The sequence below is a fragment of the Plecotus auritus genome (genome assembly GCF_963455305.1).
Source record: "Plecotus auritus genome assembly, chromosome: 7".
Classification (NCBI taxonomy): Eukaryota; Metazoa; Chordata; class Mammalia; order Chiroptera; family Vespertilionidae; genus Plecotus; species Plecotus auritus.
Genome location: NC_137774.1, coordinates 23,443,102 through 23,468,970, shown reverse-complemented (window position 1 = coordinate 23,468,970; position 25,869 = coordinate 23,443,102). Strand labels below are relative to the sequence as shown.

General features: G+C 37.8%; 1 protein-coding gene and 1 pseudogene across 19 annotated transcripts in view; both read left to right on the top strand.

Moving 5' to 3' along the window:
* The window catches only part of BCAS3 (BCAS3 microtubule associated cell migration factor), a 490,554-nt gene that overhangs the window by 51,517 nt on the left and 413,168 nt on the right, over window positions 1-25,869 (top strand). For all 18 annotated transcript variants that reach the window (XM_080677777.1, XM_080677775.1, XM_080677776.1 and 15 more), the window contains exons 6-7: window positions 1,516-1,597; window positions 19,775-19,847. In XM_080677777.1, coding sequence (XP_080533903.1) covers window positions 1,516-1,597; window positions 19,775-19,847 — 155 coding nt within the window. The remainder of the gene's footprint in view (window positions 1-1,515; window positions 1,598-19,774; window positions 19,848-25,869) is intronic.
* Window positions 11,517-13,461, top strand: LOC308253294 (large ribosomal subunit protein eL22-like; annotated as a pseudogene). Its single transcript has one exon. The product of its transcript is annotated as a large ribosomal subunit protein eL22-like (transcript).

Genomic DNA, 25,869 nt, shown 5'->3' with positions numbered 1-25,869 from the left:
AATTCTGATAGAAGATGAAGATCTAAAAAAGTAGTTAATCTAAAAGGCAGCTGTACAAATTTATAGTTTAATATTGGAAGAGTTATAAGCCTTTTATTTTATAATATATGCACTGTTGATATTTTAAACTGCTTGTCTGGCAGGCCTATTTAAAAAAAAAATACCATCAGCATGTTTCCTCTATTGAATGTTTATCGTTATTATATCTGTTTAAAGTTCTTGAGTATTTAGAACTAGTTGTATAATGTTTGTCATTTTCCCTATTTGACATTATGTATTCCATCAAACACTTAACAATAATGAAAATGTATTGGGGAAGAAAATGAAAATGTATTAGGAACTACATTACCACTTAAAGTAGTCTGGAAACCCTTTCTTAACTAATTCACATTTAATCTACTCAATATTTCAATTAGCAGCAAACTTTTTTCTTGAGCTACTAATTTTGAAAAACAGTTGTGTTTTTACACTTGACACATGTATTAGCATATCCCTTTTACCTTTGTTTTAATAGATTGCTATACTCTTTATATCTGAGGAATAAATCTGATATGACTCAAAATAAATGGTCATTCATACGGTGTTATGTGTATAGCAAAAACAGTAACATTTAATGAAGTTTACATGTTAATTTTTTATTCATAGAATATTGAAATTATAAGTATCTTTGTCTTTTAGCACCTTTACCTTCTCAGTTTATAAATGTAAAAGAATAGGTTTATGGGAGGTGGGGGAGATGGGAAGATGTTAGTCAAAGGATGCAGTGTTGGTAAGTCCAAAGATCTAATGTTCAGTCATGATGACTATAGTTAACAATACTGAACTACATACTGGAAAAATGCTAAGTAGTAGATTTCAGGTGCTCTTATCACACAGTAAAGGTAACTCTGAGGCGATGTCTGCAGTAATCATTTTACTGTGTATATGGATATCGAATCATCCTGTTATACTCCTTGAATATATACAGTTTTTATTAAAAATATGTTCAGGAAAGAAAAAAGGATATAAAAATGTTTATGGAGGTCAAATGATGTACTCAAGGTGGTTAACAGCTAGTTAGTTGCAGAACCATAACCGGTAACTAGGTCATTGACATTTCACTTCAGGGTTCTTTACAATATATTTTGCTTTTTCTCTTTTACAGCATGTTTTTGAAATTTACTACAACATTTAAGATCTGCTTTTCAAAAAACCATAGTTGCTTTGGAAAGCAGTTGTGCAGGAACTGAGCTGATTTATAGTAATTTATTAAAGATTAAAAATTATAGACTTCCAGACAGACCACATGTTCTACCATTCATATCAAGTGCATGCTCTTACAATTTTCTAGGAATATTAATGATAACTTAAGTTATGGTATATTTAATGTGAATGATTAACCATAAATGTGTATGAGTGTGTGTGTGTGTTACATATAGACAATAAGTTATGATAACATTTAGAAGATCTCATTTTCATATATTAATGTCCTGACCTGTGTTTTCATTTACTGAAATTTTTTGTCTTCTCTTGCAGATCAGTGGGGAAGCACAGGAGCTCTTCTCTGTTCGCAATGGCCCAATTCGGGCGGCTAGGATCTTGCCTGCTCCACAGTTTGGTGAGTGTAGCCCTTAAGAAGAAACAAATCATTCAGAACATTTCTCTTTTATTGGTCTTGGACTATAGACAGCAAGAATGATAACTAAAGTCTGTTTTCTCCCAAGTGTCTATACCCCTTCTCCTCTTCCCCCCCAAGATAAACTTTTAGTCCCGTCAGTTGAGATGGAAATAGGTAATCTTAACCAATTCAATATGGCCATTCACTTTCTGCTGTGTTTTTGATTTATCTTCATCCTCTTTGATCTTGATTTAGCCTCTGACTTGGCTGGCTCTTTCTTGAAGGCCTCTTCTCTCCTGGTTTTCATGGCATCGCTCCTCCCAGGTCCCTTCCTTGCTGACTGTGCCGCTTTTGTTATGTTTCTGGTTTAGCTTTCTTCTCTGGGCATTCCCCAAGTCTCTGTTGTTCTTGTGTCTTAACTCCTTTTCGAAGTTACACTGCCTGCCGTGGAGAGCTTGGTTTTTCATCATTGTCTTGATTAGAGAGGAGTCTGCCCTCTGCATTTCCAGCTATGTCAGAAGTACAGTTTCTGGCTTTTGACCTTGGATCTCTGCTTTAATAATGAATACTTCTTAGTGTTGTATTTAAATATCATGTTTTATTTTTACTTTTTACAGAATCAAGCACATTTTAAAATTAAATCTGCTATTTGGATGCCTATGTAACTCCTGACTCTTTAATGATATGAGCTTCCTAAGGGTTGTATTTTCTCATTAACTTGTCTCTGTTCACTCAGCATTTTAGCATGTGCACTAAAAACAATCCTACTAATATTATATGCACACTATGAAATCTTTCAAAAAAGGATATTAAGATATTTTAACTTACATTTTAAAAAATTATCCAGAAGTTGGGAAATCTTCCTTCTAATACTTCTTTAAACAGTTAATTCTCCAAATTGGTGAGACTGATGTTTATTAAGACTACCATGTGAGTAGTTATGTTAGGGATTAATATGGTGATTAAATCTCAATTGAAATGAGAAGGAGAAGGTAGTAAGACAATAGTATCCTGAAGTCATGTGGAGATCTTTCTTTTCTTTTTGAATTTTATGGCATGTACAGATTTCAGCTCTCTTTTTCTCTGTCTCTCCTTTGCACTCTCACTCTCTTGCTCCTATTTCTGTTGTATTTATGTTTTGGTGAAATCTTTTGACAAAGAACATTATTTTTTTTTGGAATAGTCAGCTTTCTCTTTGGATGGTTAGAATCAAGAAAAACTATTACTAAACGACTGTGCTAAGTCTTTGTTTCTTTTGTATGTAATTGACAGAGGCAAATTTTTCTTCCTTCATTTCATTTATGAAGCTCTTTTGTCTGTGTTAGTTCTTCAACTTTTTCAACTTTTGCTTTGGGCAGGTACTTCATGAGAGAGTATAAAGCTATAAAAGTTAATATTACTAGTAGAATTTGGATATGTTTAATTTACTTTGTCTAATTGAAAAAAGATTCTTCCATCTACTGTAGTATGCTTACTTTAAAAAATAACAGATTTAAAATATAATTTCATATATATAGCTAAATGTTCTGTTATGACTTGCAAAAATAACATGTCTCGTTTATTGTATTTGGTTAATTTTTTTAGATTTGTTTTCATTAAAGTTATAATGCAACTGATCACATAAGTTTTATAATGGAAAAATGAGTACCTTTTGTCCATTTTGCTTTATGTGCTCATTTTGATGGAATAAAGTCCTTAAGAAATTTCCTGAAAGAAAAAAAAAGGATTTGTGTTAGATCTTTTTAAAATATGTTTTTATTGATTTTTTTTTAAAAGACAGGAACGAAGTGAGAGGGAAGGAGGAAGGAAAGGATGGGGGAGAGAAAGAGGGAAAGAGAGAGAGAAACATCGATTGGTTGCCTCCTACATGCCTCCTACTGGGAATCTAGCCTGCAAGAAGGGCATGTACCCTGACCAGGAATTGAACCAGTGACATAGTGGTGCATGGGCCAATGCTCAACTAACTGAGCCTCATTGGCTGGTGCTGATTTGTGGTAGCTCTTGTTTGTCTGTAGATGTCTTTATTCTTACATATTCTTGGTTGATACTTTGGCTGGGTAACAAATACTTGTTTTTAAATAATGTTACTTCATAATTTTGAAGGCATTGGTCTGGTGTTATGGTTGAAGAATCTGAAACCATGTTGATACCTTTTTCTTTGTAATTGGCTTGTTTTCCTCTGTGGCATCCAGTATTCTGAAACTTTTCAGTTTTATTTCTTGGTTCATGCATTGTCCTGAGCTCCTTCAGTGTGGAAATGTAAGGACTATACATAATTTTGAGAAAATTTCTTAAATTGCTTTTTTGATAATTTAGTTTCCTGTTTTCTTTTGGTTCTCTCTTTCTGGTACTGTATTATTTGGCTGTTACACCCCCTATAATGATTAATTAAAAGGTAATTTGTTTCTTGTTCTTTTGCGAGATTGTCTCAATGAGGATTACTAACACTTCTGTTAAATAATTCTACTCTGCCGTCATGATTTTCTTTTTCCTTGGTAATTCTTTTATCCTCATCTTTTCATACCCATGCATCTTTCCCTCCATTTCCCTTTCCCTCTCCTTTTTTCCTTGGTATAATTTACATATAATTATTACCAAGTAGAATCCAGTGATATATGAAAAGAATTACACATCAGGACCAAGTAACAGATATTTCAGGACCACAACTTTGGTTAACATTTAAAAATCAGTCAGTGTAATTCACCTTATCAGCAGAATGAAGAAGAAAACCATAAGATCATCTCAATAGAAGTGGGAAAAAACCATTGACAAACTTTAAAAAAACCAAATCATTTTATTGTTTTTTTACAGAGAGGAAGGGAGAGGAATAGAGAGTTAGAAACATCGATGAGAGAGACTGATTCAGCTGCCTCCTGCACACCTCTTACTGGGGATGTGCCCGCAACCAAGGTACATGCTCTTGACCGGAATCGAACCTGGGACCTTTCAGTCTGCAGGCCGACGCTTTATCCACTGAGCCAAACCAGTTAGGGCGATTGATAAACTTAGAAACATCATCAATATGATAAAGATTATCTATAAAAAGAAATCCAAAGCCAACATCATATTCAATAGTGATATGTTAAATACTTTCCTGTGAGTTTGGGATGGCTTCTATCACAACTGCTATTTACCAAAGAATGCAGGCCCTAACTATTATAATAAGGCAAGAAAAATAAATAAAAACTGTAAATATTAGAAAGAAATATGTGAAACCATATTTCTAACCCCTCTAACAGGATGTCATGGTTTCACATATATATACTTTATATATATAGTAAGTATATATATACATAGTAAAGTATATATATATATACACATACATGTATATATATATATACTTTAAATTTGTTCTATGTTATGGTCCTTCCTCTAATATAATGTATTTATTTGGAATCACAGGAGCAGCATATTCTATGCAGTGCCTTGCATGGTATGTGGAATATGAATGATGCCCCCAAAGTTAATTTATTCAGTATTTTACAAAAGTGAAACCAGAACTATATTTTTTAAATTTAAATTTTAATTGATTTCAGAGAGGTAGGGAGAAGGAGAGAGGGATAGAAGCATCAGTGATGAGAATCATTGATCGGCTGCCTTCTGCATGCCTCCTACTGGGGATTCAGCCTGCAACCCAGGCATGTACCCTTGACTAGAATCTAACGTGGGACTCTTCAGTCTGCAGGCTGACGCTTTATCCACTGAGCCAAACTGGCTAGGGCTAGAACTATACTTTTGCGTAAATAATTTTTAAAAATCATTTGTCAGTGACCACATGGGTAACACTGTTTTGACTCTAAGCAAGCTTATAACTCTCTTAGGAATTTTATTAGGCTTTGCTCATGCTGAAGGATGATCATTTTGGTCTTGAACCTGAACTAGATTTTTGAGAAATGCAGATTCAACCATAGTTGTCATTCTTAAGAGTCCAATGTACTGAGTATCTGAACTTCCTCCATATAAGAACAGTTTAGAATAAATTCTTATACGCTAGGGCCTTTATTCTGAGAATAGATGGATTCTTTGGAAACAGTATTCCCAAGTATCTATGAGCCAGATTTCTGTACTCATCCAAAACACTGGGTAGCCAACTGGCTTATTTTTTCTAGGTTATTTCATTGTGACTTACTGCTGAAAAGCTACTATGATTTTTTGTTCTGTTATCCAAGGAATTTGCAATTTCACATCTCAAAAAATATTAAAAGTTTAAGAAAACTTAAAATCCATCCCAGTTTTTCCTACTGGAGTATAAATGCCAACTATTTTCTGGAGCTTGTAATATTGTTCATAGTCCAGCCATGCAGTTTAAAATACTAATTGTTTCTGGTTTTTAATGATATGAATGGCTGAAATTATTTTTCTAGAAACAAACATGAGCAGAACAACTTTAGAGTTGTTAAACCTTTTTTCATTTGCTTATTTTTTTTGTCAATTTTCAATTAGGTGTCCAAGTTCTTCTTATTTTTCTTAAGGTACAACTACCGGTTTCATCCTTTTCACACAACTTAAATGTGTTTTTTAGAGTTTGATTTGTTCAGCTGAATGAAATCAGAAATTTTGATTAGGTTCTCCAAGGAAGTCTGCGGTAAATTTTTTTTCCTGCCAAAACACTAGCAACTTTCCAAAGGTATTGCTTATAGTCATCACCAGTATCTTGCAAAGAGGGAATCGTCTTATTGACATTTTAAATGGCCAAACTATGAGATTTAGGCTTTCATAATGTTTTCTACTCTAATTACCTCTCAGTTTGCCTTTTTAAAAAAATAACACTTAGTCTTTATCGCTGAGGCCTTTACTACTTGGGATAATTTAGGTTTCTGCAAAATTTGGCCAGGCGTGGTACTTAGATAAATTATGACTGGGGAACATATGTTCTGTTCATCTTGTTTGGTTTGCCCTTTTTTGTTGTTTTATTGTCAGATTTTTATCGTCAAGATCATTTTGAAGACACACAGCTTCTTAACTATACAAAGTTGGTACAGTACTTAGCCTTCATCTATTATATCTTGTATTTTTTCTTTTCTTTCTAATTCCAGGAGTCTGCCTTCTCTGTGAATCCCCCTCTAACAGGATGCCATGGTTTATTCCCCCCCCCCCCCCCCCCCCCCCCCGTCCTTGGCCATGTGGATGGGCGGAGTTTTAACATTTTACTATCCTCGTCCTTTGGGGTGGGTTCCTGTTTCTCTGCTATCTTGGGAACTCCTGCTGTTTGACTGTGGTGTTTGCATGTTACTTAACTGTTAACCATGAACTCTTCAAGCACACCAGCTGTGCTGTGAGAGCTGTTTGTTATTCCTCAGCATGGTATTCTTATTCTCACTTGGCAAGGCCTGTGCTTGTTGTTCCCAGGCTGTTGTGGAACAGTCTCCCCGGAAATTCTGTCTTCATCATGTAACTGGGCAGCCTGCACAGATCTCCAGCTCCCGGTCTGTGTGTAAAGAGGGGGCAGTGGGGCACATGGAGAGAGGCAAGCATCCAGGCCTGAGTTCTGCATAGGCCTTTGCCACTGGATAGTTGTATGGCGTCGGGGGGAAGTCACATCATCTCCCCACACCTGATGGTGATCCGACTGGGTGTGACCACAGAGCTCCAGCTATTCCAAAGAGATGCCTCAGGGACCCTCTCCAAGGAGGCCACTGGTGCTAAAGGGGAGACACTGGCTAATGAGGACTGATTTCCACTGGTCATTGGCCAGCAGGAAGCACCAGGCCTCTTATGTTAATATAAGTAATGTCCAGAGTGATAGAGAATTTTTATGAGTTTGTTGGAGACAAGATATGCCAGGGAGCAAGCTGTCAAATGCTCTGTTCTGTTCATCTTAAATTTCTTTAATGTTTTTTATTTTTTTTTTTTGGTCAGAAAAATAGTATCTAGGGGAGAATGTTTTAGAAGTGTGGCTTTTTTAGTGTTTTAGTTTTTGTGATGTCATGGTGTTGAATTTGCAAAATTGATCTGAGTAGTCTCAGTTTATACCTATTTGAACCCTGTAATTAGGGACTTTTCCTCTGAGGGCTATGGTGAGAGGGAAGTATACAGAACAGAACAGAGAGGAAGTAAATTTATAAATCAGGTGAATAATAATGCTTATATTTTCCACACGAATGCTATGTTGATTATATCATTATCACCGCATTTCCACTGTTCTACAAGATGCGTCCATTACCCAACCTGTTTCACTGGTGAGACTTGGAGCTCAGAGAGGGTAGGTAACGGGCATATAAAGACACATCATTGATAAGTGGTGGATCTGGGATTGGAAGTTTAAAGCTTGCCTCTTAATCATTTAGGCCTCACTTGTCTCCCAGTATTTGATTTTTGCAGTATTATAGGGAAACCCTTTTTACCAAATCGAGGTGCTTCTAGGCTATGTCTCTGCAGAAATCTAACAGTTGTGTATTCATTGAAATATGTATAAAGTAGCTCTGTTTTTTCCATCTTTTCTTCCATTTTGAAGGTCTAAAATATCTTCAGTTGCCCTAGTGTTTTCATTGTACTTGGAGTCGTTGGTTGTTTAGTCTAAAGGTGAGGAGCACTAAAAATAGTCAATATAGGCACAGTATATAGGGAAGTCATTATCCTACATAACTACATTAAAAATTTTTAAGCTGTTAGGATAAGGTATGTCACAAAGACAGCTGTAGTCTATTCAAGTTACGTTCACCCTAAATTAAATCAGCCCTTTAAAAGAAATGTCGCTTCCCTTTTACAGGACTCTCTATAAACTATTAAAAGTACTTCAAAAGGGTTAGTGACGGATATCTTGAATCAGATAAAAACAAAGGTGTAACATGAAGCAACTAAATTACATGTGAGCTTAATGATTGTGACCCAAATAAACAGACTTGTAATGGAGATGCTGATTATTATCAGTACAGTTTAAATGCTTTTTACTGTAGAACTGTAAAAAAGAATGTGGGTGTCTTAGTGAATTGGACAAGTTGTGGTCTTGGAAATCTGTGTTCATTTATCATAACACATTCCTAGGTGTGAAAGGGAAAACTCATTATTTTATAAGTCATAGTTATTTTAAGGAAGTCTTTTAAAAACATTCAGCTTTATTGAGAAATAATTTTATATACAATGAAAGCCATTACTTTATATAATCTGATGAGTTTTGCCAGATGAATCCAGTTATGTTATTACTACACAATCAAAATAGAAAGCCTTTCCATCACTGTAAAAAGTCCCCTTGTCCACTTCATGCCCACTAAAATGGCTGTGTACAAGAGAGGGATAATAAGTGTTGGGGAGGATGTGGACTAATTGGAACTATTATACATGACTCATGAGAATGTAAGATAGAACAGCCACTGGAAAACAGCTTGGCAATTCCTTAAAATGTTAATTCTGAGCAGCTTCAGGTTCACAGCAAAATTGAGCAGAAGATACCGAGATTTCCTTTATACCAATCTATTTGTACACCTGCAAATCCTCCCCCATTATCAGCATCCTCCTACAGAGAGTACATTTAGGCTTTTCAAAAACAAACCTTTTTAATTTTCAGGAGTTTTTACATTAAAATTTTTAAAATTCATTTTTAGTTTCCAAGTTGTAGATTTTTTCTTTTATAGTTTGTGATTTTTGTTTTTCATTAACTTAGACACACTTTTTCAGTTACCTTGTGATTTTGTTCATGACTCATGGGTTATTAAAAGGTATTTGTTTTTTTAAAATTTTGAATGCCTTTCCTGATATCTTTCCTTTATTAATTTCTAATTTAATCTTATTGTCATCAGAAGACATAGTTTATATAGACTCCTATTCTGTTAAGTGTTTTGTGATTTATTTTATGGCCCAGAAAATGGTGTATCTTGTTTCATTTTTCTGTATCCATACAGGTTGTCTTTATGCTTATTCTGTTAGTTATATATATGCTAGGGGCCCAGTGCATGAATTTGTGCACCTTGAAAGGAATTGTGGGCTTGTGAGGCTGTGGTGGGCACAGGGGTGGGTCTCGGCCCATCCTCCCCACCCTCTGCCGGCAGCCCCGCTCCCGCTGCCGCCGCCGGGGCCACTCCCGCTGCTGCCGATGCGGAGCGATTGGGGTTGGTGCCAGTAGCTGGTGCGAGTGGCGGCTGCCAGCACTGATCGCCCCTCAGGAGCAGGGGGAGGCGGAGAAGCCCTCAGGGGTGATTGGGGCCGGCACCCGCTGCTTGCACCCGCTGTTGGCACCTAGCGATCAGGACCAGTGACTCGCACTGGCAGCAGGTGTGAGAGGCGGCTGCCAGCCCTGATCGCCCCTCAGGAGCAGGGGGAGGTGGAGAAGCCCTGAGGGGTGATGGGGCCAGCAGCCGCCGCTCGCACCCACTGACGGAGCATTCGGGGCCGGCGCCAGGCACTATCAGCGGGTGCGAGTGGCTGCTCCAGCACTAGCAGTGTGTGCGAGCAGGGCCAGCGCCGGCAGCAGGTGTGAGCGCCGGATGGGACTGTGGCGCACAGGAGCAAATAATTTTCAGTAACCACCAGAGGCTCACCCCGCCTTGGTCTGGTGCCCCGCTTACCTGCTCCACCATCCTGCCGCGGCGGATGCCCGCCATATTCCGTGCTCTGCTGCCTGCTGCCGACGCCTGCCATGTTCTACACACACCCCCTGGTGGTCAGCACACGTCATAGTGACCGGTTGTTCGGTTGTTCCGCTGTTCAGTCTCTTTGCATATTAGGGTTTTATATATATAGTTATTCAAATATCCCAAAATAATTGTGTATTCTTCTTGTAACTTTTTTTCAGTTTCTGCTTTATATATTTTGCCATTCTGTTGTTGGGAACAAAATCATGTAGGATGATAAAGTCTTCTTCGTACAATTGATTCATTTTTTTGTTTTCAGTGTTATAGATTTTAGCCATTCTGCTAGCTCAGTGATTTTTTAACCAGTATGCAACAAGAATTTTTAAAACATGCAATACCTGTCTATTTTTACCCCTTATGTTATCAAATAAAAAAATGAGAATAGCCATCTGAAATTATACATGAAATTATCAAAATCATACCTTAAAAAAAAATCCTCACCAAGTACATGCTTAGAAAAAGGAAGGGAGAGCCAGAGAGATATTTGTTTCACTTATTTATTCATTCATTGGTTGTTTCTTGTATGTGCCCTGACCGGGAATCAAACCTGCAACCTTGGCATATGGGTTCGACGCTCTATCCAACTGAGCTACCTGGCCAGGGCCTCTTTGTATATTTTAGACAACAGCTTTTTATCATATATATATATATATATATATATATATATATATATACACACACGTGTGTGTGTGTGTGTGTGTGTGTGTGTGTGTGTGTGTGTGTATATATATATATATATATATATATAATTTAGAAATAGTTTTTCCCAGCCTTGGCTTGTCTTATTCTCTTGACAGTGTCTTTCTCAGTGTATATTCAAATACCTTTTTCTTCAGTCTTTTCCCGCCTTTGTGTTTCCAGTAGTTTCTGTTGTTGCCTTTCCATGTTTTCTAGTTTTCTTCTGCAGTATCTAATATATCATTTACCTATCCCAGTGGTCGGCAAACTCATTAGTCAACAGAGCCAAATATCAACAGCACAATGATTGAAATTTCTTTTGAGAGCCAAATTTTTTAAACTTAAACTTCTTCTAACGCCACTTCTTCAAAATAGACTCGCCCAGGCCGTGGTATTTTGTGGAAGATCCACACTCAAGGGGCCAAAGAGCCGCAGTTTGCCGACCACTGACCTATCCGATGTATTTTTCATTTCAAACACTGTATTTTCCATTTTTAGAAGTTGTGCACATACTCATGTGCATGCATGGATATGGAGTGATCTCTAATGTCTTGTTTTTTTGTTCTTTTTCCCCCAATGTCTTAACATGCTTGCACTTTCCTCTACCTTCTTGAATAAATGGAGTATGCTTTTCATAGTAGTGTAAATGCCACTCTGTTCTGTTGATTGATTTATCTCATTAATATGGGTCCAATTGCATTGTGTACTTACATGCCTTGAAATATTAGTTTGGGTATCACACATTGTGAATTTAATGTTGCTGAGGGCTGCTGTTTTGTATCCCTTTAAATATTGTTGGTCTTTGTTCTGGGGCACATTTAAATTACTTGGCTTTTTGTTCGGTATGTCTGGAACAGCCTCTTGTCTAAGGCAGGGGTGTGAAACATACTCTGAAAGGGCCAGGTGGGGACACCTTAGGCTGTGGACATCTGACACAGCTGTTCACCTCTGTCATTACGGCGCAGTAGCAGCCACTGACAACGCTTACATAGATGAGTAGTACGCTGAGGCATTCATAGGGCTCATGTCAATTGTTCCCCTGTCTCAAGGATCCCTGTCCCATACTACCTGTTGTTCTGTGTCTGGAAACTGTCTTTTCATACATTTGATCTGTTTCTTACATTTTCTAGCAGGAGGGTAAATCCAATCCCTGTTAATCTATTACGGCTGGATGCAGAAGTTCAACACTGCTTTATTTTTAAGTTTTGGGTAGTTTCATATGAATTTTTGTAAATAAAGAAAAAAAAATAAATTGGGAATGGATTTTGTAGGGTAGTTTAAAATTTAATGTATCTTTGGAGAAGTTGAATCACGGATCCTTTAAAAGGTGCAAGCATTATAGAAGAATTTCAAGAGTATTATAGCTTTAATTGTGCTGTTTTCTGTCTGGTGCCAGATGTAGTAGCAAAAGAAAATGATAAAAACACCAAGGGATTCCTTTATTTCTTTTGATCTCATGAATAGGTAAAGAAGGCTTAAACTTTCCTCTTCTCTGACTATCATCAAGGGACTACTATGATTCTTGCCTTTCAGAGAATGGCATCTTGTTTTTTCCACCCCCCACCCCATTTGCCTGTGGTTCTTTTAGTCTTAAAAGCAAGAGGATTGGGCCTCAGTTGTTATCATTTGAAGTATCTTCTTGGCACCTACTTTTTAACCTAGTTTCATTGAAATTTTCCAATTTGTTGCTGTTACTGTGTCTTGTACGTTTTATGTGTATATGGGTTTACTTTAATATTTTGGAATTTTCACTTGTTGTGGAATATGGAGAGAATTTTATTTGAACCCAAGAGAATTTACTAGTATATAGCTTTATATTTAACAGAAACAACCAGATTCATGAACTAATAAAAACTCTTGTTTTAAAATGTATGTGAAAAATAACAATACAACTGTGTGTCTGAAAAGGAGTGAGAAGCACAAAATGTAGGGACAGGGTTTATGTTATATGAATATGTAAGTAAATGAAAAGTGTTGGTCACGTTTTCTCATCTTCGGTGATGGGTCCATAGCTGTTTATTATATGATTAAAATATAAAGAAGAGATCTACACCATTGAAGAGAATGAAGCAAGGATTATTAATGGTCTAATTCTTTGTACTCAGTGCCCTATGTGGAGACGAAAAAGATGCAAGCAAGGGAAACATGGAGTTTTTTACTGGGTCAGAAATGGAAATCATAAATGAGAATTTAGATGTTCACAGTGAACTTTTACTGCCTCTGCTGTCACCATGGCACCTGTGAAAAAGTTGTGGCAAAGGGAGGCTGAAAAAAGAAAAAAAAAAAGAAAGCAGATTCTAAAGTTTACTCTTAACCACACCCATCCTGTAGATGATGGAATTGCCAATTTTGAGCAATTTCTTTAGAAGAGAATAAAAGTTATTGAAAAAGCTGGTAATCTCAGTAGAGGGGTTGTAACCTTGAAAGAAGCAAGAGCAAGATCACTGTAACTTCGAGGTGCCTTTTCCCAAAAGGTATTTTAAATATCTCACCAAGAAATATTTGAAGAAGAATAATCAACATAATTTGTTGCTTGTAGTTGTTAATAGCCAAGAGAGTTAGGAATTGCTTTACTTCCCAATTAAGCAGAATGAAGAAGGGGAGGAAGATAAGGATTAAAACTCATTTATCTGGCACATTTTGTATGAGTTCTTGAATAAATCTTGGGAACAACAACAAAAAAGTTTATAGTGAAGATATAAAAGGGAGGGATGCCTGGCCAGGTAGCTCCGTTGGTTAGAGCTTTGTCCCAATTCGCCAAGGTTTTAGGTTCTATCACAGGTGAGGGCACATACAAGAATCTGTTTAGTCAATTGAATATGCCCTTCTCCAGTTGTACAACACATTTGTATTTTTTTGTCTTTTTTTTTTAATTAAAAAAATATATTTTATTGATTTTTTTTTTTTTTTTAATATATTTTATTGATATTTTACAGAGAGGAAGGGAGAGGGACAGAGAGTTAGAAACATCGATGAGAGAGAAACATCGATCAGCTGCCTCCTGCACAACCCCCACTGGGGATTTGCCTGCAACCAAGGTACATGCCCTTGACCGGAATCGAACCTGGGACCTTTCAGTCCGCAGGCTGACGCTCTATCCACTGAGCCAAACCGGTTTCGGCTATTTTATTGATTTTTTACAGAGAGAAAGGGAGAGGGATAGAGAGTTAGAAACATGGATGGGTGAGAAGCATCGATCAGCTGCCTCCTGCACACTCCCTACTGGGGATGTGCCTGCAACCAACGTACATGCCCTTGACCGGAATCGAACCTGGGACCCTTCAGACCCCAGGCTGACGCCCTATCCACTGAGCCAAACCAGCTAGGGCATTTTCTTGTCTTTTTTTTTTTTTAATTTTTATTGATTTTAGAGAGGAAGGAAAAGGGAGAGAGAAATAAACTTCAGTGATGAGAATCATTGATTGGCTGACTCCTGCATGCCCCCTAGTGGGGATTGAGCCCACAACCTGGGCATGTGCCCCTACCCGGAATGGAACCATGACCTTCTGGTTCATAGGTCAACACACAACCACTGAGCCAACCCGGTGGGGCTGTATTTTCTTGTCTTTATGTTTTATTTTTTCCTCTCCTCATCCATATATTCTTATCCTTTAAAACCTTAATTCCAGTTTGGCATTCTTTGTGAAAACTTTCTGATCAACCAAGCAAAGATGATCTCTATGAACTTTTTGGGTGCTTCAAGAGAGAATCTAATGCCTATCGTTTACTTTTCTTCGTATTTCATGTGTACTAGTTTTCTGAGTAGTCCAGAAATTCCTGCTGAGTAGGGATGATTTAATTCTATTTTAGTTTATCTGTTGCATCCTTTCAAATAACTTATAGCATTGAGAGAATCTCATAATTGTTACTTCTATGTTTAACTTATCATTAAATATTTGTGTGATTTCACTAATTTTTTTTACATCAGTTCTCCAGAATGCCTTCATTTTATTTTAGTATTGTAATAGCTGCCATTTATTAATCATTTGCTATGTGCAAGTTATGTAGAATCTCCATTTTACAGATGTGGCAATTAAACTTCAGAATTAGGGTTATAAATCATCTACTCCAGTGGCATGTACTGTCTGATATCTTTACTTTAGAGGGAGTAGTTTTCCCTGTTCTTGATGATGATGTGTGTATCAATGTATCTTTCTTTTTTATTGTGGAGTAATATTCCATTCTATTAAAATACTAAATTATCCATTTTTCTGTTGGTGGACTTTGGGTTGAGTATAGTTTTGAGGTATTATGAATAAAGCTGTTGTGAACATTCTCATACAAGTCTTTTTGTGTCATGGAGTTTGAGCCATCATTTGAATGCACTGAGACAAATAAATGACTAGAATGTGTATAATATGAGATTCTGTTAAGTGCTTTGAAGAAAAATAAAATCAGGTAGGTACCTAGAGCATGATGTAGCATGATCTTTCTGATAGGAAAATATTTGAGAATGAACTAAAAAAAGTAGACAAATGAACTAGATAGATGACTAGGGCATAACTGGGTATTTATGCCCAGGAGAAAGAAGAGAAAGTTCAGCATTCCTGAGGCAGGTGTGTGCTTGGCATATTTCAGTGTGGGTGAGCGAGGTGTAGAAATACTGGCATCATGGAAAAAGGAGTAAGAAAAGAGTCAAGGGTGTGAACCGTATTTATTTTTTCTTCACCAGAAAAGTAGATGAATGGATTCACCATATTACAGTTGCCAGCAACAAATTAATTACATTAAGTTTATTGAGTTCTCACTGTTTCAGCACTTTGCTTATAGTCCATTGCATTTATTATTATTATTTTTTATAATTCTCACAATTCTAGGTGAAGTATTGGTACTTATCCCTACTTTGCAGATGATAGAATTAATGCATTAAGGAATTAAGTACATTAGCCTTTGTCAATTATTTTTTTTTTGTAAGTGGAGAAATTGATCATGATTTTATATAGCAGTACTTTTTTATTTTTTATTTAAGTGAGCAGAGGGAAGAATTCTGGGCTGTCTTTCAGGGTCACATGTGGCATTTATTGGGCAAGTTATTTAACTTTTCTTACTATCAGTTTACTCCTCTGTCATATGGATGGTTTGTAATCTTGTGTTCCTTAAAGTCTGATGAGTCTCATCTGTGAGAGAGCATAAGAAGCCTGATTATCAAAGTGAAATAATATGGGGCCGTTAAATGTTAAGGGATACTTCACATACGGAACATTTTAACATACAGAGGAAGGTAATAACGCTAGCAATAATGAAAAAATGTTGTCTTTAATATTTTAAACTTTTGAAGTCACTGTGGAGGCTAAAATGTTTATACATATTTTGGCTATTTTAGGCAAGTGGCAAAGATGTCTTTGTAATCATACTTAGGTAAAACTGTTCAAGGTAGTAAGATTTCTGTCCTGTTGCTCTTTCCCGTGGTTGGTTGATGGTACCTGCAACATGTGTATCTATTTTCCTATTTTTCCTTCCTCACCTCATTTCCCACTTCATATCCTGTCTTCAAAAATTCTTTTGCTTAGGTAAGAGACTTATATGAAGATTACCCAGTTCATAATGAAGATTGCTTTATAGCACACAATGGAAAATTTTGTAAGAAAATGGAAATTTTTAGTGGGAAAAATATGACTATAAATTGACAACAGAATCATATTTTTTAGCCAAAATTTAGACCTGTAATATATATGACTACAACTTTAAGCTCACATTAAGGGAATCTATGAGGAAAACTGGACGTACACAAACAGAATTAAATATTTTCTAAAATAATTATTTCAAGTAAAGAAAAAATGGAATGGAAGACTTGGAAATGGTTTAACTGATAAAATGCATTAAGTTGTTCATTAGAATCTTTCTGCAAAAGATTTTCACATTTAGAATTTATTACTGTTAGCATAGTTTTGTGTAAAATATTTATACTTAAGACATCATCCACAACATCAAAAGAGCAGAGTTGGAATATTTCATTATCAGTTGGATTTTTATTTGCATATGGATTTGTTTTTGGATCCTCACAGAAGTGGTTTCTATTTGCTATCTTGAAATCCTTAAGGCTGATTTATGAGCTTAAACTCATTGGTTTAAATGAGTTTACAATGGTGAGGGGTATTATTTAACATTATTTAACATTTTCTGACATGCAAACTGTCTTGAATTTTTTTGAGGGGGAGAGGAGTTGTGATTTGGTGGGCAAGCCCATTTTCATTACTTTAATTGTGCGATTTATTAGGATTTTAAGCTTTTTATAAATGTTTTAGTGTTATAGGACAGAATTAAAAGGATTTAGAATAAAAGGAGTTTAACAAAAGGACTTTGCAACAGGATTGCAGTAGTTTTTATATTTGATGGATTTGGCTAGCTGGTTTTCATTTCAATCACCATGCTGCATTCTGTTAAATGCTGTAGAACAGGTGTGTGTAACGTCATTCTCTCTATTGTACATGCAAATAAACACAATTTTATATATAAAAAGTTAATCCTCTACAATTTGGAGGATTACAGTATGGGAGAGTGATGACTCCATTAGGCATCATGGAGAGTACATGCTACTATTTATACTGCATGAAAAATCAGGTTAATAGCTACAGTGTCCATGAGATTGTAGAATTTTTATGCTAACACTTTCAAAATTGTATTTATTCAAAGTATCCTCAATGAAATTATTTAAAGCAGAATTATGGTTTTGCTGTATAGGTTTCCAACTACTTAAATTTGTATTTAAAAAAAATTTTTTTTTGCTTTGATTCCTTCACTAAATACCCATGAAGAGTATGAGTCTTTAGTAAGTATTAGGTGGCTGATCTTCTATAAAGTTTGTGGTACTAATTGATCAGGTCAGCTCAGGTCAGCTAAACCAATGGAGTTCTTGAATTCAGGTTTGAGAAACCCAAAACAATCAAACAATTTTTGCCAGGATTATTTGCATGCTAAGGCCATGATGTTTCATTCATCAGCATGTCAAAGTGGTGTGTTGAATCCAGGTACAACCTGTGAAGACCTTGCCGACACCAGGAAGCAGAAGGAAAATAGCTATTGTTAAAGGTGGAAGTGAAATAGGTAGGAGTGAAGAACTGGGCTTGAAGAGATGAAGTTCAGTCATAATTAATTTATAACATAAAGATTGTGGACTTTGGACCAGTTAATTTTTAACTCGTGCTTCGTTCAAAGCACATTGTTAATTGTGAAATCTGATTTATTTGTTTCAAAGGGGTAACAGCATACAATCCATAGTTACTAATGATTTTTAAAGACTTAAACACTGATTGCTGTAGTTCCTAAAAAGTTTAAATAGTTATAAAGAACTTTATTAATGAACATTAATTGTGTTTTAGTTTTGATCTTTATCATATTCTGGTGTTGATAATAGAGTCTGCCAAGGGATGAAATAACTTGCCCTAACTTACTTTGTTTAACTACTATATTTAAAATTTAAAAGTATTTAGATTATGTCATGTCACAGTTTAAATGTGTAACCATTAAGGTGCCTCCTCAGTATTAAAACCTCATAATCCTTGGAGGGATCCATTGAAATGGAATATTACTGAAGAGACAGAAAATATTGTTTAAAAAGTGTTAAAGTTCCCTGTCTCTCCCAAATATCTTCATCTTAATTCCCTAAGAAATAGATCCCTATTTTGAAATTGTTTTTTATCTTTATGAGTTTATGTATTCCGTGCTTCATATAACAAAATATGTATGTATCTAACCACACATACAACTTATTTCTACCTTTTTCAAAAATCTGTAGTAAAATTGTAAAAATAGCCTAACAAAATTTACCATCTGGACAGATTTTAACTGTACTGTTTAGTAGTGCTAATACATTCACAGATCTCTAGAACTTTTTCTGCTTGTAAAACTGTAACTTTGTACCCAGTGAACAGCCCTCTCCATTTCTTCCCCCACCCCAGTCACTGGTAACAGCATTTCACTTTCTGTTTCTATGAGTTTGACTACAAGCTTCAAATAAGTGGAATAATGGAGTATTTGTCTTTTTTTATTACTTATTTCACTTAGCATAATGTTCTCAAGATTCATCCATGTGTAGACAGGTGACAAGATCTCCTCCTCCTCCTCCTCCTCCTCTTTCCCCTCCTTGCCTGGATTTAGATACATTTGCATTTCATGACTTTATTTTTCTGCTCCTTGCTGCTATTATATAGGTTTCATATCCTATAATATTATTGAGTTCATTGATTATTTTTATCCTGTCTGGGACATCCAGTATAGCGTTGAATAAGAGCAGTTACATTGGGCATCCTTGTGCTATTGCTGATTTTAATGGGAATGCTCTGAAGCATTACCAATGATACTTGTAATTCTTTTGTAGATAAACATTATTGGGGTAAGAAAATTTTTTGCTGCTTATTTTGTATTATCATGACTACCTGTATAATTTAATTGAATGCTTTTTCTGCATCTGCTGAAACAATAGGATGAATATGTTAATTGGTTTTGTAATGTAAAATTATTACTACTACTTGGATAAATCCAACTTGGTTATAAGATTTTACTTTTTCTAATACATTGGTATTTAGTTTAATATTTTTAAAGGATATTTGCATTTATGTGTTTTGAGAATGGCCTGTAATTTTATAATTTCCCTTTCCTGATTTAACTTTATTTAGTTTTGATATCAAGATCATACTATTCCTGGATAATTAGTTGGTAGAGTTGGGGGTGATTTTTTGAGCTCCTGGAGAATGTGTATAAGTTTTAAGTTTATGCCAATTAAAAGAAAATATATTTTATTCAATTAAAAAATAATTATAGGTTTATTTATACATTTTCTAGTTTTGCTAAAAACTAGTATAAAAATCATATCAATTTATAATGAATGTTTTGGTATCTCTTTGGCTGTAAATATTCTGAGAGCATGAAAATAATGGGCATTATGTAAGAATACTTCTCAAAATTTTGTTTTACATTTTATATTCCGTATCAGGTACTCAAAAGTGTGACAGCTTTGCAGAGAAAAGGCCCCTTCTTGGTGTTTGTAAGAGCACTGGATCTTCTGGGTAAGGAAATTTTAAAAATTCTTTGAACCATTATTAAAAATTTATGTTATGATTTCAGAGGGAAAACTTTGATGACTCATTTCCCCAATGATTTTAAGATGACTACTGTGTTTTCAGTTAGTGCATCTCCTCAGCTTGAACTCCTAACTGCAAGGAGAATACTAGTTTTGTTAGTAAGGAAGATGATTAAAATGGGTATTAGCCTTGGCAACCAGGAGTCCCTGTCACAAGCTTTCAGCTCATAGTGTGCACTTTAGATCATGGATGCAGTGGAGAAGGGAAGAATGTGTTAATGGTATAACATGATTAGATTTTAGAGTCTTAATTGTGCTTTTTTAGGGAAATGGTTTGACTACATATGTTATAAGTGTAAATTTGGAGGTTGAACTAGGCACAAATTTACAGTGTACTTAGCACTATGTCAGGTATGGGGTAAAGATACAAAAGTATGAAAACCCAATTCCTTGTCCCAAATCCTTAAGGATATAACTTGGAAAAAAAAAAAGTATAGCACACAGAAAATAATAATAAAATAACTAGAGGCCCGGTGCATGAAAATTTGTGCACTCGGGGGCGGGGGGGGGGTGTCCCTCAACCCAGCCTGCGCCCTCTCACAATCCGGGACCCCTCGGGGGATGTCTACCTGCCAGCTTAGGACCGCTCCCTGGGGGATCAGGCCTGAGCTGGCTGTCAGACATCCCTCTGGCAGCACGGGGAGTGGGCCTAAGATGCAGTTGGACATCCTTAGTGCTGCCGAGGAGGCGGGAGAGGCAGCTTTTGACTGAGCAGCACTCCCCCCTGTGGAAGCGCACTGACCACCAGGGGGCAGCTCCTGTGTTGAGCGTCTGCCCCCTGGTGGTCATTGCTCATAATAGCGGCTGGTTGTTCCCTGTTGTTCCATTAGGGTCAATTTGCATATTACCCTTTTATTATATAGGATGATGTATAAAAGGAATTCAGCGAAAGTAGAGATCATTGCGTGTGTGGATTAAGGGGTGAAGGCCTCATGAAGAAGGTGCAGCATGTGCTGGATCTAAAAGAATGGGAGGTTTGGCAGTACATGTAGAAGAGTAAGGACTTCCAAAGTAGTTATAAAGCTGTAGCAGTAGAACAGAAACTGGTATAAATACATTTAAGAATGATGGAAGTTTATGACTTAGGACTATGGTTATCTGCAAAACAGGCAGAAGCAACCATTTTAGAGCTCTGGAACTCAACCAATGGTTTACAACAATCTGAAAAGTGTTTTATGTTTGCGAAGTTTTAAACTTTACATGGTAACAGTGGGAATCTGTATCATTCATGCCTGGAGCTGCTCCCATCACACTCCATCTGTTCTCCTTCTAATTTGGTTGAGTTTTCAAGAGTAGGAAAGATCATGAGGACGGGCACTTTCCCTGCTGTGGTTGGAAGATGCACATTCAACTTGGAGCGGCAGGTGTTGCCAGCCGGGGAACATTGTCCATGGTAGTTATGGTCTCTAGGGGGTATATGAGTTGTGAGGGCAGTGGCTTCATGTCTGTGCAGAGGACCCACGAAAGAGTCCAGGGCGAATGAAAATCTCGGGAGACTTGAAAATGTTCTGAATGTTGAATGTGCTCCCCTGTCCACACATAGATTTTTGGGAAGGATGACAGCCTATGTTGACTTAGAGTATTTGAGCAAAATCTCAGCTAACCACTAAGCTACATGGACAGATGGGCAACCCCAGGAAACCAGACTTTAAAATAAAAGCAAGACTTAAAGAAAAGTAAAACTTCACATTATGTAGGAAGACAGATGCCAGAGATGTTATACCATATCATAGAAAATGTTTAATTTTCAACATAAAATTATGACACATGTCAAGAAACAGGAAAATGTGATATATTGAAGAAAAAAGGAAATAGAAGCTGATTGTGTCCATGGTTAAATTCTATAGAGAAGGGTTTTTAAAGCAGCTGTTACAAGTATATTCTAAGATCTAAATGAGCCATGTGTCTAGAATTAAAGGAAAGTATGATAACGATGATTTAAAAAATAGGGGGTCTCAATAGGGAGTTAGAAATTATGGAAAAACCAAATGGAAATTTTGGTGTTGAAGAGATACAAAAAATGAAGTACTAAACTTTCTAGAGGAACTCAACACCATATTCAAGTCAGCAGAATAACCAGGGAACTGATGTGTTGATGAGGGAGCTGAAAGAGAATGGGAACCACAGAGGAGGATGAGCTACTATGGTGATGATCTCACTTTTCCTGATGTTTGTTTAGCCCTCTGTAATTCAGGTGCAGGAAGGCCTGTGGAAGCCCCTCAAAAAGATGTTTGTGGAAGACACTCAGCTACCTGCTGAGTTTGGCTTGTAGTGTTTAAAAGATGTTCTGTTTCTTATCAACTCTGCTAGCTGTAAGATTAAGGAGATTGTTTTTTTTTTATTATTATTTCTGTAGGATTCATTTATTGTGATATCACTTTATCAAAAAACTAGAGGCCCGGTGCATGAATTTGTGCATGGATGGGGTCCCTCGGCCTGGCTGGTGATCGGGGCCAATGGGGGCCATCTCTCCCAGTCCTGATTGGGGCTGATGGGGTCAGCCCAGTCCCAATCAGCCGGACCTCAGCAGCAAGCTAACCTACCTGTTGGAGCGTCTGCCCCCTGGTGGTCATAGTGATTGGGTGGTCATACCCCATCGCAGCCCCGGCTGCCTCGTGTCCCCATGGCCCCGCCCACTGGTTGTTCCAGAAGGTCATTCTGGAAGGTGGTTCTGCTGGTCTAATGAGCATATTAGCTCTTTATTATATAGGATTATATAGGACTAGAGCCTAGTGCATGAAATTCGTGCATGGGGGGGCGGTCCCTCAGCCCAGTCTTCACCCTCTCCAATCTGGGACCCTGAGAGGGATGTCCGATTGGGCCTAAACGGGCAGTCGGACATCCCTCTCACAATCCAGGACTGCTGGCTCCCAACTGCTCACCTGCTTGCCTTCCTGATTGCCTCTGACCACTTCTGCCTGCCAGCCTGATCACCCCCTAACCACTCCCCTGCCAGCCTGATTGATGCCTAACTGCTCCCCTGCCAGCCTGTTTGCCCCTAACTGCCCTGCAGGCCTGGTCACTCCTAACTGCCCTCCCCTGCAGGCCTGGTCACTCCTAACTGCCCTCCCCTGCAGGCCTGGTCACCCCATAACTGCCCTACCCTGCAGGCCTGGTACCCCCCAACTGCTCTCCCCTGCAGGCCTGCCCCCCCCCCAACTGCCCTTCCCTGCAGACCCAGTCACCCCCAACTTCTCACCTCTGCCGGCCGGGTGACCCCTAACTGCCCTCCCCTGCAGGCTTGATCGCCCCCAACTGCCCTCCCTTGCAGGCCTGGTCCCTCCCAACTGCCCTCCCCTGCTGGCCATCTTGTGGTGGCCATCTTGTGTCCACATGGGGGCAGGATCTTTGACCACATGAGGGCAGCCATCTTGTGTGTTGGAGTGATGGTCAATCTGCATATTACTCTTTTATTAGATAGGATAGAGGCCTGGTGCACAGGTGGGGGCCAGCTGGTTTTCCCTGAAGGGTGTCCCGGATCAGGGTGGGGGTTCCCTTGGGATGTGGGGCGGCCTGGGCAAGGGGCCTGTGGTGGTTTGCAGGCCAGCCATACCCCCCAGCAAACCAAGCAGAGGCCCTGGTATCTGGGATTTATTTATCTTCTACTATTGAAACTTTGTAGCCTGGAGTGGAGCCAAGCCTTCTGCTTGCTCCGTGGTGGCAGCCATTTCTGTTGGGATTTATGTATCTTCTATAATTGAAACTTTGTAGCCTTAAGTGGAGGCCAAAGCAGGCCAGGGCTGCAGAAGCTTGGCTTCCTCCATTGCCGCGGGCAACCCTCCTGCTCTCTCCAGCTCCGTGGCTGCCCCCATTTCTGTTGGGCTTTATTTATCTTCTGTAATTGAAACTTTGTAGCATTGAGTGGAGGCCTGGGCCAGCAAGGGCAGGTGGAAAGCTTGGTTTCCATCATTGCTAGGGAAACCCAAGCCTCCCTCCTGCTCTCTGTGGCTGCAGCCATCTTGGTTGGGTTTATTTGCATATTCCCTCCTGATTGGATGGTGGGCATGGCTGGTGGGTGTGACTTGTGGGTGTGACTTGTGGGTGTGACTTGTGGGTGTGACTTGTGGGTGTAGCGGAGGTATGGTCAATTTGCATATTACTCTTTTATTAGATAGGATAAGCTAACATAGTGAGGGTAAGGTGGTGAGATATGGTGATGAGATAATTTGTTGAATGATGAATTTGATGGTATGTGGGTTATATTAGGGTTCTCCAGAGAACCAATGGGATGTGAGAGGTAGGGGTGTTTGTGTGTGTGTGTGTGTGTGTGTGTGTGTGTGTGTGTGTGTGTGTGTCTGTGTATGTGTATAAGAGATTCTAAGAAATTGGCTCACATAACTGTCAAGGCTGGTAAGCCTAAAATCTGGAGACCGGGAGAAGAATGGCAATCTTAATCTGGAGGCAGAATTCCCTGTTCCTCCAAGAAGGTGTTAATAAAAATTATTATTAAAGCTTTCAACTGTTTGGATGTGCCCCACTCACATGATAGAGTACAATCTACTTAACTCAAGTTATATTGACTTACATGCTAATCTTATCTAAAAAAGTTTCACAGAAACATCTAGAATAATATTTGACTAAATCTGGTTATTGTGGCCTAGCTAGGTTGACAAATAAAAATTAATCTGCACAGGAGCAGTGAATCTAGTCCTGATTAAAATAGCATTTACCTACTTGAAAAAAATGTATTGTAGATATTCATTTTCTTCCTCCCATTTTTTAAAATATTTTTATTGATTTCAGTGAGGAAGGGAGAGGGAGAGAGAGATAGAAACATCAATGATGAGAATCATTGATTGGCTCTCTCCTGCATGCACCCTACTGGGGATTGAGCCTGCAACCCAGGCACTTGCCCTTGACTGGAACCAAACCTGGGCCCCTTTAGTCCGCAGGCCGATGCTCTATCCACTGAGCGAAGCCAGCTAGGGCCCTCCCATTTTTGCTCCTTAATTTATGTCATAGAAGGGGAATCATTCTGTCAATAGACTTCTGTATGTCTGTATTACCTGGTGGGCTGTTTTAAATAATGATAATTGATAAATAACATGGCAAAGAAACTTTTGAATTAAGTTCATAAGTCACTTCATGCACCCTAGGGTAAGGTATCTTGTTTTTACTGTATATGTATAAGCTCTCTATATTTTTTCTCTTCTGGTTTATACCTTTCTCTCTAATGCCAAAGGCTGCTGGAAAATACTCGTTTTGTTTTCAGTTATTTATTTGCTGAACTGATTATGTAGCATCTTTGTCAGAATGTTTACAGTCACAGGAAGGACATTTTCATTGAGGACTGTGTTCTGTTTCTTGTAAGTGTCATATTGCAATTGTGAATAGAATTTTCTCTCTAATCTGAGCAAGCGATCTGTGAGTATGTATATATTTTAAGTGTTATTCTAAGTGTTAGCAGTAGGTTGGCAGATGGTGATGTCAAATACACAAGACACTTCTCAGTAACTTTAAAGTTGACTGTAATAGTAGAGAAATCTCATTATAGGGGAATTCTTTTAGAATCTGTTTCCCAATTCCTGGGATAAAAAAACAAAAAAGTTATAACTCAGTCTCTCTTTTATGAGGCATGTACTTGTTGACTATGCTAATATAGCACCAGGGACTGGAAGGCAAATGTTCAATGCCTGCTATGTACTAGGTCTGTTAAATAGTTTCCATTATGTAACATCATTTAATCCAGAAACAAGCCTGTGAAGGAGATTGTATTATCCTCATTTTATACGCGAGGAAACTGATGCTAAGGGAGGTTCAGGCCCAGTTAGTTGTGGACCCAGGCCTTTGCCTCACTTGCCAGTCTCCAGATTTTGAGAAAAGTTTTAAATCTGAAGAAACATATATACTGAACCAGGTTGTTAACATCTTCAAAGCTAGTAAGACCTCCTTCCCCCTTTGGAGAGGTACAGGACATGTCATTTGCCATCTGTTTCACTGGCAAATGC